Source organism: Rattus norvegicus, chromosome 4 (genome assembly GCF_021556685.1).
Source record: "Rattus norvegicus strain SHRSP/BbbUtx chromosome 4, alternate assembly SHRSP_T2T, whole genome shotgun sequence".
NCBI lineage: Eukaryota > Metazoa > Chordata > Mammalia > Rodentia > Muridae > Rattus > Rattus norvegicus.
The window spans coordinates 14437003-14450554 of record NC_141537.1 but is presented as its reverse complement, the minus strand read 5'-3'; the positions used below and the strand labels follow the sequence as shown (position 1 = coordinate 14450554).

The 13552-nt window shown below is 45.3% G+C and overlaps 1 protein-coding gene across 2 annotated transcripts in view; it reads right to left on the bottom strand.

Moving 5' to 3' along the window:
- Positions 1 to 331: 331 nt before the first annotated feature.
- Fbxl13 (F-box and leucine-rich repeat protein 13) overlaps positions 332 to 13552 on the bottom strand; it is a 180381-nt gene continuing 167160 nt past the window's right edge. The window contains exons 19-21 of one of the 2 annotated variants that reach the window (XM_087655401.1): positions 11336 to 11470; positions 3994 to 4157; positions 332 to 1641 (exon numbers count right to left, since the gene is read on the bottom strand). In XM_087655401.1, the coding sequence (XP_087511527.1) occupies positions 1446 to 1641; positions 3994 to 4157; positions 11336 to 11470 (495 nt within the window). In that variant the 3' untranslated portion in view covers positions 332 to 1445. The remainder of the gene's footprint in view (positions 1642 to 3993; positions 4158 to 11335; positions 11471 to 13552) is intronic. The other variant, XM_087655402.1, reaches the window with a different exon arrangement.

The window sequence follows — 13552 nt, the reverse complement described above, 5'->3', positions numbered from 1 at the left end:
TGAAGCCACCTGCTGGCTTTCTCCACAGTGTGGCAGGGCATGTTTTCCCGTGGCCACTCGGGTCAAACTCCTGAAGCCAACTTTCATGCAGCTGCCACAAATCTCCAAATTTAGTTAGAAGTCACACTCCCACCGTAGTCAGCTTGAGTCCTTGGCGCAGGCAGACCTTAAAACTTGGCTGTTTCACAGATTCGCTTGCTGTCCATTCCCATAAGCCTTTGTACCACTGATTTAAAAAACATTCAAAGGGGAGGAGGAAAGTTATTGAAAAGCATGTACCTGATGCAGAATACCCAGTAATGTGGGTAGAGGCTTCTAAAACATGTTTTAATATCTTTTAAATTTTTTAACTTTATTTTCAATTTGTAGTCAAAGAAGTTAAAGGCACTTTAGAGGTAAGTAGCTGAGGAACTGGGCAAAAGGCTTCCTGTCAGTGTCACAGCTTGTGCGTGGCAGCTGGAAAGCAGCTGTGCTCTCCTGGTCTGTCACCAGACCCTAGATTGCAAAAGTAGTTTATCATGGGAAAGCCCATGATAAAAAGCATATTAAGTTAGTTTTTAAACATGAAATTAAAGGCCAGTTCTTCAAAGAGGAAAATTGAAGGGTGCTTGGTTCTGGTCTTCCTGGCATTTCGTAGTTAAAATCCCTGTGTATTCCAGTGATAAGAAGCCTGCGGTGTCCCAGGAGTGCCCTTGGCCACGTTGTTCTTGTTTCTCTTCGCTGACTTCTGTGAGTGCTGACTCTAGAGCTGTCTTTCAGTTCGCCCTTATCGTCAAATGTCTGGAAATTACAAGAAAGCTGCTGCTTATCTTTAAAACTGTTTCTGTCATTTATACTAAAGCTTTACAGACCCTCAGAGTTGGCACCTTGACGCAAGATGTGGCTGATTTCCACCGCTGTTTCTGCTTTCTCTTCCTTGTCTGGAGAGCAATTTCTACTTGTTAAAAAAACAAAAGCCAGGGGTTGGGGATTTAGCTCAGTGGTAGAGCGCTTGACGCCCTGGGTTCGGTCCCCAGCTCTGGGGAAAAAAAAATAATAATTTTAAAAAAGCCGAGAAGTTGTTTCCTACATTGTAACTTGAATCTGATCAGCTCACCTCAGGAACTGGAGAGATGGCTTAGTGGTTAAAGGTCACTGAAAAGTCATCAGGTCATCTGATACTTCATCTGGCTTTTATTGGCTCCTACACACATGCACGCATGCACATACACACACACACACACACACACACACAACACACACACACACACACATATTAAATAAATAGATCTTTAAAGGTAACTTGATCAGGTTCCCTTTGTAATCTTAATTTACATGAAGGTGACATTTGCAGTTGAAATAAGAAGCAGAGGGGTGCTGCTTTTTGGCATTGTTATTGAGAACCAGCAACTAACAATATTTACAACAAATGAAGGGAAATTGTTGGTTCTGGATGTTTTGTTCTCCTAGTGGTGTTTGGAGTTTGGAGTTTCATCGTCACTGCTGAGTGACTCTTTGACGATCATTTCTGAGTAAGTTTTAACTTTGGTATGGGTTTCTTCAAGAGGGTTGCCTTCAGAGTCATAGCCAAACCAACTTGGAGGGCTCTCAGAGCTGTATTCCTGCTGCTGGACCACAGAGGCCATTTTCTGAGCCGCAGCCCTGCAATGACAGAGCTCAGCATTATGGAGATGCAGAGGTAATTTCTACAGCTTTCAAACCAGGCTGAATTTGGAATTCAGAACTAGTCACACTCACTGCAGACCTTCACTTGCTTTGAGGGGAAGCTGGAGAATTGTGCTGACCGTCAGGTCCCTTAGGCACAAGTATCTGAGTTTAGCCGACTCAGGCCTTACAGGCGATTGACTGGGTGAGGAGTTCGAGTTTCTCATGCTTTTGAGTAAGCACTCAGCCTGGTGTGACTGCAGTTTGATGAAGGAGTAACTTGATCTACCCACCTTGTGAAGGTTGGCGTGTCAGAAAGGAGCTCTTCACCAGAGTTCACAGACCCATGTGGAGGTAGGAATGAACTCCACGGAGGCCCATGAACTTTCTAAGACCCCATTTAGTTCTCTCTTCAGTATATATTTTTTCTTGGAAGGTTGTGGCTCAAAGATGTCCATCACCAAATGATTAAAACTATCATTAGTCTTCCTTAGGAAGAAATAAGGAAGCAAAGAACACACACATACATACATGTGCACCAAGCATATGTGCTTGCTTGTTCTCCCTCAATGAGCAGAGATGCAAAGGCCCTCAGCAATGCTGGAGTACATTCAAGAGTCATAACCAACCAGGGACGGAGGGGCACAGCTCACCAAAATAAGGACATACATGGCGCCTCTAGCAAACACGCTAAGAGGGGGAAGGCATTTCTTCTAAAGTCAGAAATGAGACCAGAGTATGCACTCTCCTCATTCTTATTCAATATCATGATTATATTCTTAGCCAAAGCAGTAAAGCAAGAAAAAAAAAGATAGTAATACAAATTAACTGTAGACTGTATGATCACGCACTAAAACACATTAAAGACTCTTCTTAAAACCTCCTAAATCTGATAAACACTTTCAGTATTCAGTTATAAAAAAAAAAAAAAAAAAAAAAGCAACATCCAAAACCAAGTAGGGTTTTTTTTTTGTTTTTCTTTTGTTTTGTTTTGTTTTGTTTTTTTACTATTCCAATATCATAAGAAAAAAATTAGGGAATAATCTCATTCGCGATAACTGAAAAAAGCCACATATATGTATATACACACACGGGGAAGGGAGAGAGAGAGAGAACACCTAAGAATAACTTCACTAAGTAAGTAGAGGAGGTCCCCATTGCCAGGGCTGCTGACACTGACTTTGATACAAGGACATTACAGTCAGAGGCGGCAGTGTCCTTGATGTACAGGGAAAGGAAATGCCTGTTTGGTGAGCAAAGGACTTGAAAGCTAACCAGATTCTATGTCACCTGTGGTTTCTGAAAAGCACAGGTTTTAGAGACTTGAGGAGAGTTGCTGTGAAGCTAAATGCTCATTGCTAGGTTTGGAGATGTATGGCGGGCTGTGGAGATGTGTGGCGGGCTGTGGAGATGTGTGGCGGGTTGTGGAGAGGTGTGGCGGGCTGTGGAGAGGTGTGGCGGGCTGTGGAGAGGTGTGGCGGGCTGTGGAGATGTGTGGCGGGCTGTGCAGTACGGTTCCTCAGTCAGCTACAAGGCCAGACAAGCTTCAGTGCTCACTAACGGTTTTAGGTTTTAGATTCTGTGAGAACTGCCATGAGTGCGTTATGCAATGCATTTGATCCAACTCGTCACACAGGGTTCTATAAAAATTGTGGTATTAAAAACTTAGCAAATAGCAGGATCCTAAGGAAAATAAGACGTTCTGCTGACTCAGTACAGAGAAGGGGAAAGAGCCAGGTACAGGCACTGCTTGTGGGATGCACTCACAGAAGAGAGTGACAGTAGCCCAAGCTTTTCCCACAGCCACAGGAAATGAATGGCGGGACACATACTTCTGGATTTGCTCATGTTTTGGATCCGGGTCCCTCATCCCAGCTCTCACTATTCTACCTACTGGCAGCTTCAGTGAGAATATTTGGTCCGGAGACCAAATAGCAGGTAGGGAGGCTTCCACACTGGGAGGAAACCCAAGCCCACCACCCATAAGTCACAAGGTCGTCCAGTCTGGGCTGAGGGGGCTGATGTCACTGTTTTCTTAAGCCTTGAGGAGATGAACCGTGTGCACTACATTTCAGCAGCAGATCTAAAGCTAAGTGATAAGGGGCAGAATTAACTTTAGGCACCTGCTTGGTCACAGAGAGGAAGGGGCTGAGATTAAAGGCCTCTGTAGAAGGACTGTAAAATCATGGCGTTAATTTTAGAAGGGGTCACTTGGTTCCACTGAGAATACTGGTTTTAATTAGTCAGAATATAAACTGGGTATTGCAAATGGTGCAGCCTCATGCCAACACCCCCCCCCCCCCCGCCCGAGCATGCCCACAGCCCTGTTATACCCAGCTGCCTACTTACGAGGAGATGGACTTGCAGAATTGCATCTTGAGGATCCGGAGTTGTTTGCAGCCTATTTGAAGGTCCTGGAGGATCTGGTCTGTGAGTTGGACACAGCCAGAGATGTCCAAAATGTGCAGATAATGGCACCTTGCCGATAATATCTCCATCCCTCCATCGGTGATCTGAGCACAGGCAAAGCAAGAAGCAGTTACTAAGCAGCTCTGTCCTCCAGGAGGGCACTGTCTTATTCAGGGTGCTGTAATAAAACATGATAGACTCCATGGCTCAAACCAAGTACTTATTTCTTACAGTTCTGAAGCCTGGGAAATCCAAGACTAAAATCAAAATGGCTGCACATTCGGTGTCTGGCAAAGTACAGGTTTGCAAATGTCTGCCTCATACTGTAGACAAAGTGGCATGGAGAACTCCCGACTCTGCCTCTTCTTATAAAGACATAACCCATAATAGCAGCTTCTCTTCCATGACCTCTTCTATTCTGTTCACCTCCCAAAGGCCCCACTTCAGGACACTGTTGCATGGATTAGTTGGGGCTTAAACACTGGTGGGCAGTGACAGGGGAGGGGGCAAGCATTCTGGCTGTAGCAAACAAATCAGGGTCCTGGTAGATCTTCTTTCACTAAGTTTGTTCCATGATAAGCCACGTTTGTGGTTTAACTACTTCTAAATAAGATCGCAAGAGTGAAATATGTGCTTCAAGTGACACTAAGCGGATTCATGATTTTCGTCGTTGTTGTTCTTTACTCAAGCATCCTCCGGTTTGGATGAGAAGCACTGTTGGATTTTCTTTAGTAATTAATACCTGTTGGGTCCTTATGAGGAACTTAGGAAATGCTACAGCAACCAGGCTGCCCGTGCTTGAAATCCTCTGAAATGGGGTTGGGGATTTAGCTCAGTGGTAGAGTGCTTGCCTAGCAAGCGCAAGGCCCTGGGTTCAGTCCCCAGCTCCGAAAAAATAAATAAATAAATCCTCTGAAAACTTTGCCAGTTTGGGAAAGTATGCTCAATACCATTATATGTTACAGAAATATATATATGGGATGGTCTCCACGTGGGATCAGATTACCATGAGAAGGGTCTGGACATCTGTGGTAGGTCATGTACAAGAATGAGTACCCCGGTTCTGGACAGAGAGCAGTCAGTGTACAGCGTGAGGGTGATAAGAAGGGCAAGTCTCACTCAGACAAATCTTGGCCAGGCTTCTAGCTGTCTGTCCAGCTGTCCTGGAGAGTTAATTCAACTTCATTTCTAGTTTATTTCACTGACTTGGGGTCTGGCTTTTGATTTATGGCTGAACTGAAATTTGCTGCAGAGTAAGCTAGATTACTCTCCCTAGAGGAATTTTTCCGACTGGATTTAATTTCCTACTTTATATATATGAGCTCTTAAAAAAAAAAGTATACTATGGGGCTCACTTAGCTCATTGTTTTTTAACATAAAGTCAAGAGAATTATGCAGAAAAGCCCTTTGGTTTGAAATGTAGACTTTTTAAGTATTAGAAAGTGGATGCTGTCATTGTCTAGGCATTCCCTGGTTCCAGAACATGCTTGGGACTAAGGCTCAGAATTGTAACTGGCTCTCAGGAAACTTCCTCAGACATCCCTGCGGTGATAATCAAGTCTCTGGGGATCTGGTGTCATTGGAAACAGAATCCTTCAGCATTACAGAGGGACACCGAAGTGAGGGGACCGTCCAGGCAGGTGGAGCTCAGAGGGGGAGGGTTTGCACAGAGACCTGAAAGGAGCCCTCATCTGTGGTTTGGAAACCCATGTGTTCAACAGGGAGGTAATGTCTGGGGGTGGGGTTTATGACTCAAGGGCTGGAAACTGGAGACAGAGTTGAGTTGGCGATATTCCTGACTCAGATACGAGATGCTAGCCTTGGCCCACTGGACAGACTGTTACTCCCAGCACGACTTCCTTTGAGTCTCTGGGAAACTATTTTTGGTTTCTTTAAAATGAAGTTACTTCCTATCTTAGAAGAAATATAAGCACGCTACTTTAAAAATTAGCAAAGGAGACACTACTAGCAACGTGTCACCTGAAAGCATAACTACTTCTGACATCCTACAGCGCATCTTAATTAGGTTCCGGGAAATTTGAAAAAAAAAAAAAAAGGTTTCAAAACACAATGCAATCGTGGTCTGCTTAACCTCCTGCTCTCTCGGAATGTGCTGCTGGCCTACCAGCCGCTTGGAGAGCCTGTGGGAGGACAGTGCCATGTCCAACTAAAGAACTCTTCTCAGCTGAGGACCCCTATACCAGCCAGCTTCGAGTGGAGCTAGCAGACGGTCACTGCGACATAGACAACCCTAGCTCAGCGTCTAGTAGAAGGGCCCCCAGCCTGACACCAGCTGGTCCACTGCACTGTGAGTAAACAAAATGAGAGGGGTCTGAGCCAGAGAGAGGTCCTGGGTCGAGAGTGTGCACTGCTCTCACAGAGGACCTGAGTTTTGTTCCCCACACCCATACCAGGCTACCTATCACTGCCTGCAACTCCCCAGTGGGAATCCAACACCTCTGGCCTCTGTGGGTACACCCATGTGCACACAACCAAACACTGACACACATACATATGCAGAACTAAAAATAAATATGTTTTTAAAGTTTAAAAAATGTGAGTTGTCTAAGCCATCAATTTTGGGGGCGATTGGTTGCATAGTAACAGGTGATACACGTTATATATACACTGTGTATATGTTATAGATTACTATATATACATGTATACATACATTATATATAATGTATATTATATACATCAGCCAACATCACACATCAGTTATGATAAAAAAAAATCCATTGATCGTTTCTTTATAACCATTATAAAACCTTGAACTGACATAGGACCCTGTGGAAACCTCTAAACTGAAGAATCTCCAATCTTCCACTTCCTAAAGATCCTGTAACTTTCTAGAACAGACCACCAGCTGGGGACCAAGTGTGCAAAGGCATAAACCTACAGGGGCTATGACCTGTGCAAAGCACACCTTCTCAGATGTCCTCATATGGCCAGCTGTCTCCTGGTGGCTTTGCACTCATCCAGCTCCCTCCTCCTTCCCAACTGTTAGCTCGAAAGGGTACCTAGACTCCCCGAGTATGACATTCTAAGCTGGGGACTGATTGGACACCCTGGTTCTGTGCCAGTCCCCCTACAAACAGGATGCCCCTCAGTAATTTATCTTAGCATGTCATTTTGCCCTTTGGGGCACGAAGTGCATAGCTGGGGCTCAGAATACTGCTTTCTGGAGCCCCTGACTACAGTGTAAGGGGCAGGCCTAGTGGAAACTTGTCCACTGGGGCAGCTTTCCTCAGCTCTATGAAGTGGCGACTGTGTCTGTCCTTTGCTACCTCTCTGCAAATCACACTTCCTGCCCCGTGCTGTAGATGGGTATATTCTGCCTCGGACAAGTTGGTAACTAGGATACAGAGAATCTCCTCCTTGTTGCCTACATCTCCCAACAGAAACGTGCTCTCTAAGCCCTCGCCTACTTGAGGTTTTTCCCCTCACAGGTAAATTGTATACGTATTTCATTATTGCCATCGATTTCTTTCTTCTCCCTTATTCTTCCTTTATAATTGTCACTAACGTCTACCTCAAGCCACCATGATCCTACCGCATGCCCATCGAAGGTGACAAGAGGGTCACCCTGTTAAGAGCACTGCTCAGGTCTTGGTATTGGGCCCATATCAACCCACTTTCTTCCTGGTGTCAGAGGCATTTTCCTCGGTCGGCATTTCAGTGCTGTAGACACGAGGGCCCAGCACTGCTGACTGACCTGGAGGCGAGGGGGCTGCTGGGAAAAGCAAATCTTTCCCGAGATCGGAGTAATATATACACATTCAGAATTCGCCAGTGACTTCTGGAAAACCGCAGCTGTAATGATGATACACCCTAACCCGTGGTCCCTCATAAAGTAGGCAAAGTGAGGCAAGTTGGTGGCTCTTCAGAATGACCCAGTAAGTACCCCTTCCTCTCCCAAACCAGGACAGTCATGTGACCTCTCACCTGACTGGCAATCTGGACAGGCAAGCCAAGCCCTTCTGTTATTGTTCTGAAGGACTTTACTTCCCTTTCCTCCCCCTCACGGTAAGAACACTTAATGTTAATTTACCTTTGTCGAATCCTTTCTCTTTCCTCTGGAATCCCTGGTCTGTTTCTCTCTCCCCTGTGCTCTTAGAGCCCTCCCATCATGCTCTTTCTTCCCGATTTCCTTTGTTAGCAGAGCCACTAGAGAGCCTGTCCCGTCCTCCATCTGCCCTGTGCTATAACCAGAGTAGTTCCCGCTGACCTGTGCTGCTAGTCATGCAAGCAAGAGCTCCTGTGAGCATTCATGGTCAACATGCAGCCAGGTGGCCACTGCAGCTGGTGCACGAGCTTCTTGACACACACGGCTCACTTCCAGAGTCACGTGACATGGACCAGAAAAAAACTTCCAGTTTCCCTCATTCTAACCAAATTCATTATTAAGACAAATCTTGTAGCTAGGCATGGTGATACGTACCTGTCACCTCAGCACCTAGAAGGCTGAGATAGGAGAATGGCATCTAGCTCAGGGCCAGCCTGGTCTACTCATAAATTCCTGCCTAGCCTGGGCTAAGTGTTAAGACTCTTATATATTAAAAAAAAAAGTTTTTACTGTAAACTTTCTAGATTTACTTTGTTCTAGCTTGCCAGATCGTTCCCCTGCCTCATTCTCCTCTTTATCTGATGCATTAGTGAGGAAGATTTGGGAAATTCCAGATTCATTCTCCACCCCTCAAGCCAACAGTGTAAGTGTCTGAATTCATAGCCCAGCAAGGATGTACAGCCCCTGAGAACTGGGGTGATGCTGTTCAAATAAACGCCAGTGGGTGTGCACAGCACAACAACTTGAGTACTTTTTATGGCTTATATTTTCTTCCTTCTGAATATTATGCCATCTCCAAGTTCTCCCTGGTAACACGTTTGCATTTTTAATCTTCTGTTTAGAGACTTCCTTGCTGACCTGGGAATGCTGGCCTGACCGTGGTTATCATGTGGAATGTTAGCCTCTGAGCGGGAGCTAAGTGGATAGTGTAGGCCTCTCTCCAAACCTGAGTGAAGGGTCATCTTGGCGGGTGTGTGGAGAACACTCTCCTGTCAGGAGTTTTTAATCTTACACTGTGGACTGGCAAGGTCTTTAGAGAAGAGGTGTCTAATCTCCTGCCTGAAAGAAAGTTCTGGTCACCATATTCTGAATGCCGGTGAGAGGATAAAGTGCTTAAGTATCTGCTCCAAATTCTGGGGCCTTGTTCCCCATTTCACTTTTGTACCCAAACTCCCAGTGAAGCATGACCTTTCCCTGCACAGAAACCCTTTGCTTCACTATCTCTAGACAATGGCAATTTTGCTTTCCAGGGGACATTTGGCAGTGTCTGAAGACGTTCTTGGTTTTCTTTTTCTTCCTTTTTTTTTCTTCCTCTTTTTTTTAAAAATTAGATATTTTCTTTACTTACATTTTAAATGTTATCCCATTCCCCTATTTCCTCCCTGGCTTTCCCCCTACATGGGAAGTGTGTGTGTGTGTGTGTGTGTGTGTGTGTGCGGTGGGGGAGGTCATTGAGCCTTCACAGGGCCAAGGGTCTCTCCTCTCATTGATGCTTGACAAGGCCATCCTCTGCTACATATGTGGCTGGGTCATGGGTCCCTCCAGGTGTATTCTTTGGTTGGTGGTTTAGTCTCTAGGAGCTCTGGGGGCAGAGGGGTCTGGTTGGTTGATATTGTTGTTCTTCCTATGGGGTTACAAACCTCTTCAGCTTCTTCAGTCCTTTCTCTAACTCCTCCATTGGAGACACCTTTCTCGGTTCAATGGTTGGCTTCAAGCATTCACCTCTGTATTTGTTAGGCTCTGGCAGAGACTCTCAGGAGACAGCTAGATCAGGCTCCTGTCAGCATGCACTTCTTGGCGTCCACAAATATATGGAATGGATCCCTGGGTGGGGCTGTCTCTGCTCTGGTTTTCAAGATGGGAAACACAGGGTCCCAGATGCTAGGAACCTGGTGCCTGGAGGGCATGGGTGTTAGTGGCTATTCAGCAATGACAGGAATACCCTCCCTCCTCACTGCAAAGGACTGCCTTGCCTGGAACTTCAGAACTGTCAGGGTTGAGAAAATGTGTGTCCATGCTTCTGGTTTGGGTGGGGACCTGCCCAGAGATGTGGAACAGAAGGGGTCTGGCGTCTCTAGAGAATTGAAAAAGGACTGTAGATCCCTCCTAACACCATCCCCAAAGTCTATACTACAGCCAAGCTTAAAGCCTATTGTGTGGCTCAGATGTTCTCAGCTTTCTCTCCTGTGCCGTGGGGTCCCATGCTGGCTCTGTCACCTAAGTTGTTTCCAGTTTCCTCTCTCCTGTGTCCCTCCTGTTCATTATACTTTGAAATATTATTCCATCCTTTAAAAAGACAAAACACAAACCTTCTGCATTTCTGACTTTCCTGTACACAGGAAAAAAGAATCTGAAAACAAAGTATTTAAGCGCCAGCGCTGTGTGTCTTGCAGCGCTGGTCACGACAGTGGACGCTTTGCTTCTCCCTGCAAGCGATGGTGCGCTCAGTGCTTACAGTGAGCGCTATTTCTTCTGTGGCATTTCATCTCATATTTTTTTTTTCAGGAAAGCCATATGCGCTCAAAGTTAAGACCAGAGATGACCAAATAACCTTTCTACCTGCCCCTCCGAGGAAATGGCTAGGGAGTTAAACCTTAGCTTCGTGTGCTGTTTATTATTTACTAAGGCACAAAGTCAGTGAGGCTATGCGTTAACACTTACGTGGCTTTCTGTACAGGAGACAGGCACATTATGCCTGCAGAAACTCCAAGCCAAGGTTCTGGCTGTGCTGTCCCGTAGGATATTAACCAATTTTAGATCTAACCTGAGACCCTCTTGGGTGCCCCTCCAGTTCTTTCTAATGCTCTATGCCATGATTTTATGATTTTTTTTTCTGATCTACTCATTGGTGAATTAAACGAATCTCTGGCACAAACTTGTATTTCCATATAATTCTGGGTGGTGGCGGTGCACACCTTTAATCCCAGCACAGGAGGCCAGCCTGGTGTACAGAGTGAGTTCCAGGACAGCCAGAGCTACCCAGAGAAACCCTGTCTCAAAAAACAAAAACAAACAAATGAAAAAGACAAAAAAAAACATATTTTCACAAGGGTAATATCTTGAATGTTGATAAGCTCTACTTTGGCACAAACAAAATCCTAGAGCTAGTTCCGATTTGGAGGTGAGAAAACGAACGCATCCAATGATTCCACCAGGCGTGGCAGATCCTGCCGGTGCTGACCTTCGACTTGCCTATGCTCCCGCTGCCATGCGTACCTTTGGGCATCCAGCGATGTGAAGGGATGTAATTCGAGTGCAGAAAATGGCTATAGTTTTTATAATGTCATCTGTCAGCTGGGCGCAGTAGGAGACATCCAAGTGTTCCAAGGCCAGCGAGGTTTTACAGAACGCCTGGAAGAGAGTCCAAGGTCACAGCTTTGGGTTTGTTTGTTTGTTTTTCTTTACTTTCTCTTAGTCTTTTTCCAAACTCCGTGTCCATCTGAAACCACCTTAGCTACAGTGGTTTATTTAGTATACATTTCAGTCCCCTAAATACAGATTTTTTTTCCCCATGAACAAAACAAACAACCAAACATTACATCCCAAATCAGTATGTCAAAAGATGCATGTTAAATTAATACTTCATTAACACCCACATTCCTGCTAGCAAAAGGCAGCTTTTCTGAAGTCCCCTTGGATGGCATGTGACTGGTATATTTTAACAGAGTTGTACTCATCCAGATGAGTGGAGGAGGGGGTATAGATGCCAGAGTAGATACCAGGTACACCAGGGGCAACGGTGGGAAGAGCGCAGCCTTTGAGTTTTACTCCCTTTCCGTCGTGTATGACCTCAGATATTTTTACAGATAATACAGCCTTTTGGAGCCTCAGCCTGCTCTACTGATTAAGGCAAACACTACCTATATGATGGCATTAGTTTGAAATCCCACAGTGATCGTCTGTCACAGAGATCCTTGTATATATCAATTTACTGTTTCCCTATCCACAGAACAAAGCAGTGGAACCCGCCTAGAGGGCAATCAGCAGACAGACGGACAACAAGAGCACAACACACACACTCACTGAACAGGATAAGCAAGACTTAGGAAGCACACACACACACACACACACACACACACACTCACACACACACACACACACACACACACACACACACACACACACACACACACACACGTCGTCTATGGACCTGGCGTATAATCGCCATCTGTACTTAAATAAATGAGGTCACAGAAAGGAGGCTATAGGGTATGAGTATGCTTGGCCCAGGGAGTGGCACTACTAGGAGATATGACTTTATTGAAGTAGGTGTGGCCTTGGAGGAAGTGTTTCACAGTATGGGTGGACAAAGAGGATGCCCTCCTAGCCTCCTGAGGTGCCAGACCTTTCCTGGCTGCAGCCAGATCAAGATGCAGAACTCTCAGCTCAGTGTCTCTCACTGGACCTGGCCAAGCTTCTGCCATGATGATAATGGATTGAACCTCTGAACCATAAGCCAGCCCCAATTAAACGTTGTCCCTTGTAAAAGTTGCCTTAGTCATGGTGTCTGCTCACAGCCATGGAAACCCTGACTAGAATAGGTCGGTGGAAGTCACAGGAGATGGGGGATGAGAATCAACACAGCAGACTTTCCTCAAAAGCTCCATTTTGACACCTATTACTATATATGCTAGTTTACTGCTTTACAATGACTTCACAACTCAGTGGATACGATATAAGAATAAGACGAGCATCTGGAGAGATGGCTCTGCAATTAAGAGTGCAGAGGACCTTGGGGCTGGAGAGATGGCTCAGCGGTTAAGAGCACTGACTGCTCTTCCAGAGGTCCTGAGTTCAATTCCCAGCAACCACATGGTGGCTCACAACCATCTGTAAAAGAGATCCGATGCCCTCTTCTGGTGTGTCTGAAGACAGCTACAGTGTACTTATATATAATAAATGAATAAATCTTTAAAAAAAAAAAAAGAGTACAGAGGACCAGAATTTGGTTCCCAGGAACAAGGTCAATCCCATAACCTCAGGGATTTGATGCCCTCTTTGGCCTCTATGGGCAGTGTGCACACATGCACACACACACATGCAAATGCAGAGAGAGAGAGAGAGAGAGAGAGAGAGAGAGAGAGAGAGAGAGCACATGGGAGGAGGAATAAAAAAACTAGCCAGGCAGAGTCATCTACTGAAAATTACACTTAGATTTAAAAACTTCTCAACACAAAAATAAGTATAAGAGGGGACGGATGCTAAAGAGCTGAGCGTAGCCACTCCACAGTGTATCCACCATCCGTGTGTATATGTAGAGCTGTGATGTACTAGTTTTTGACAGTTGGAATTTTTGAAGACTAAAACATGTATCCTTGCAGAGAGAAAGACGTCTTGGCAATCACCTGTTTTCTGACCACATCAGCCAACAATGATTGTTCCTGAGCTCCTACAGAACCTGGATTTTCCACAGAGGTCAGCATTTACTGAGCT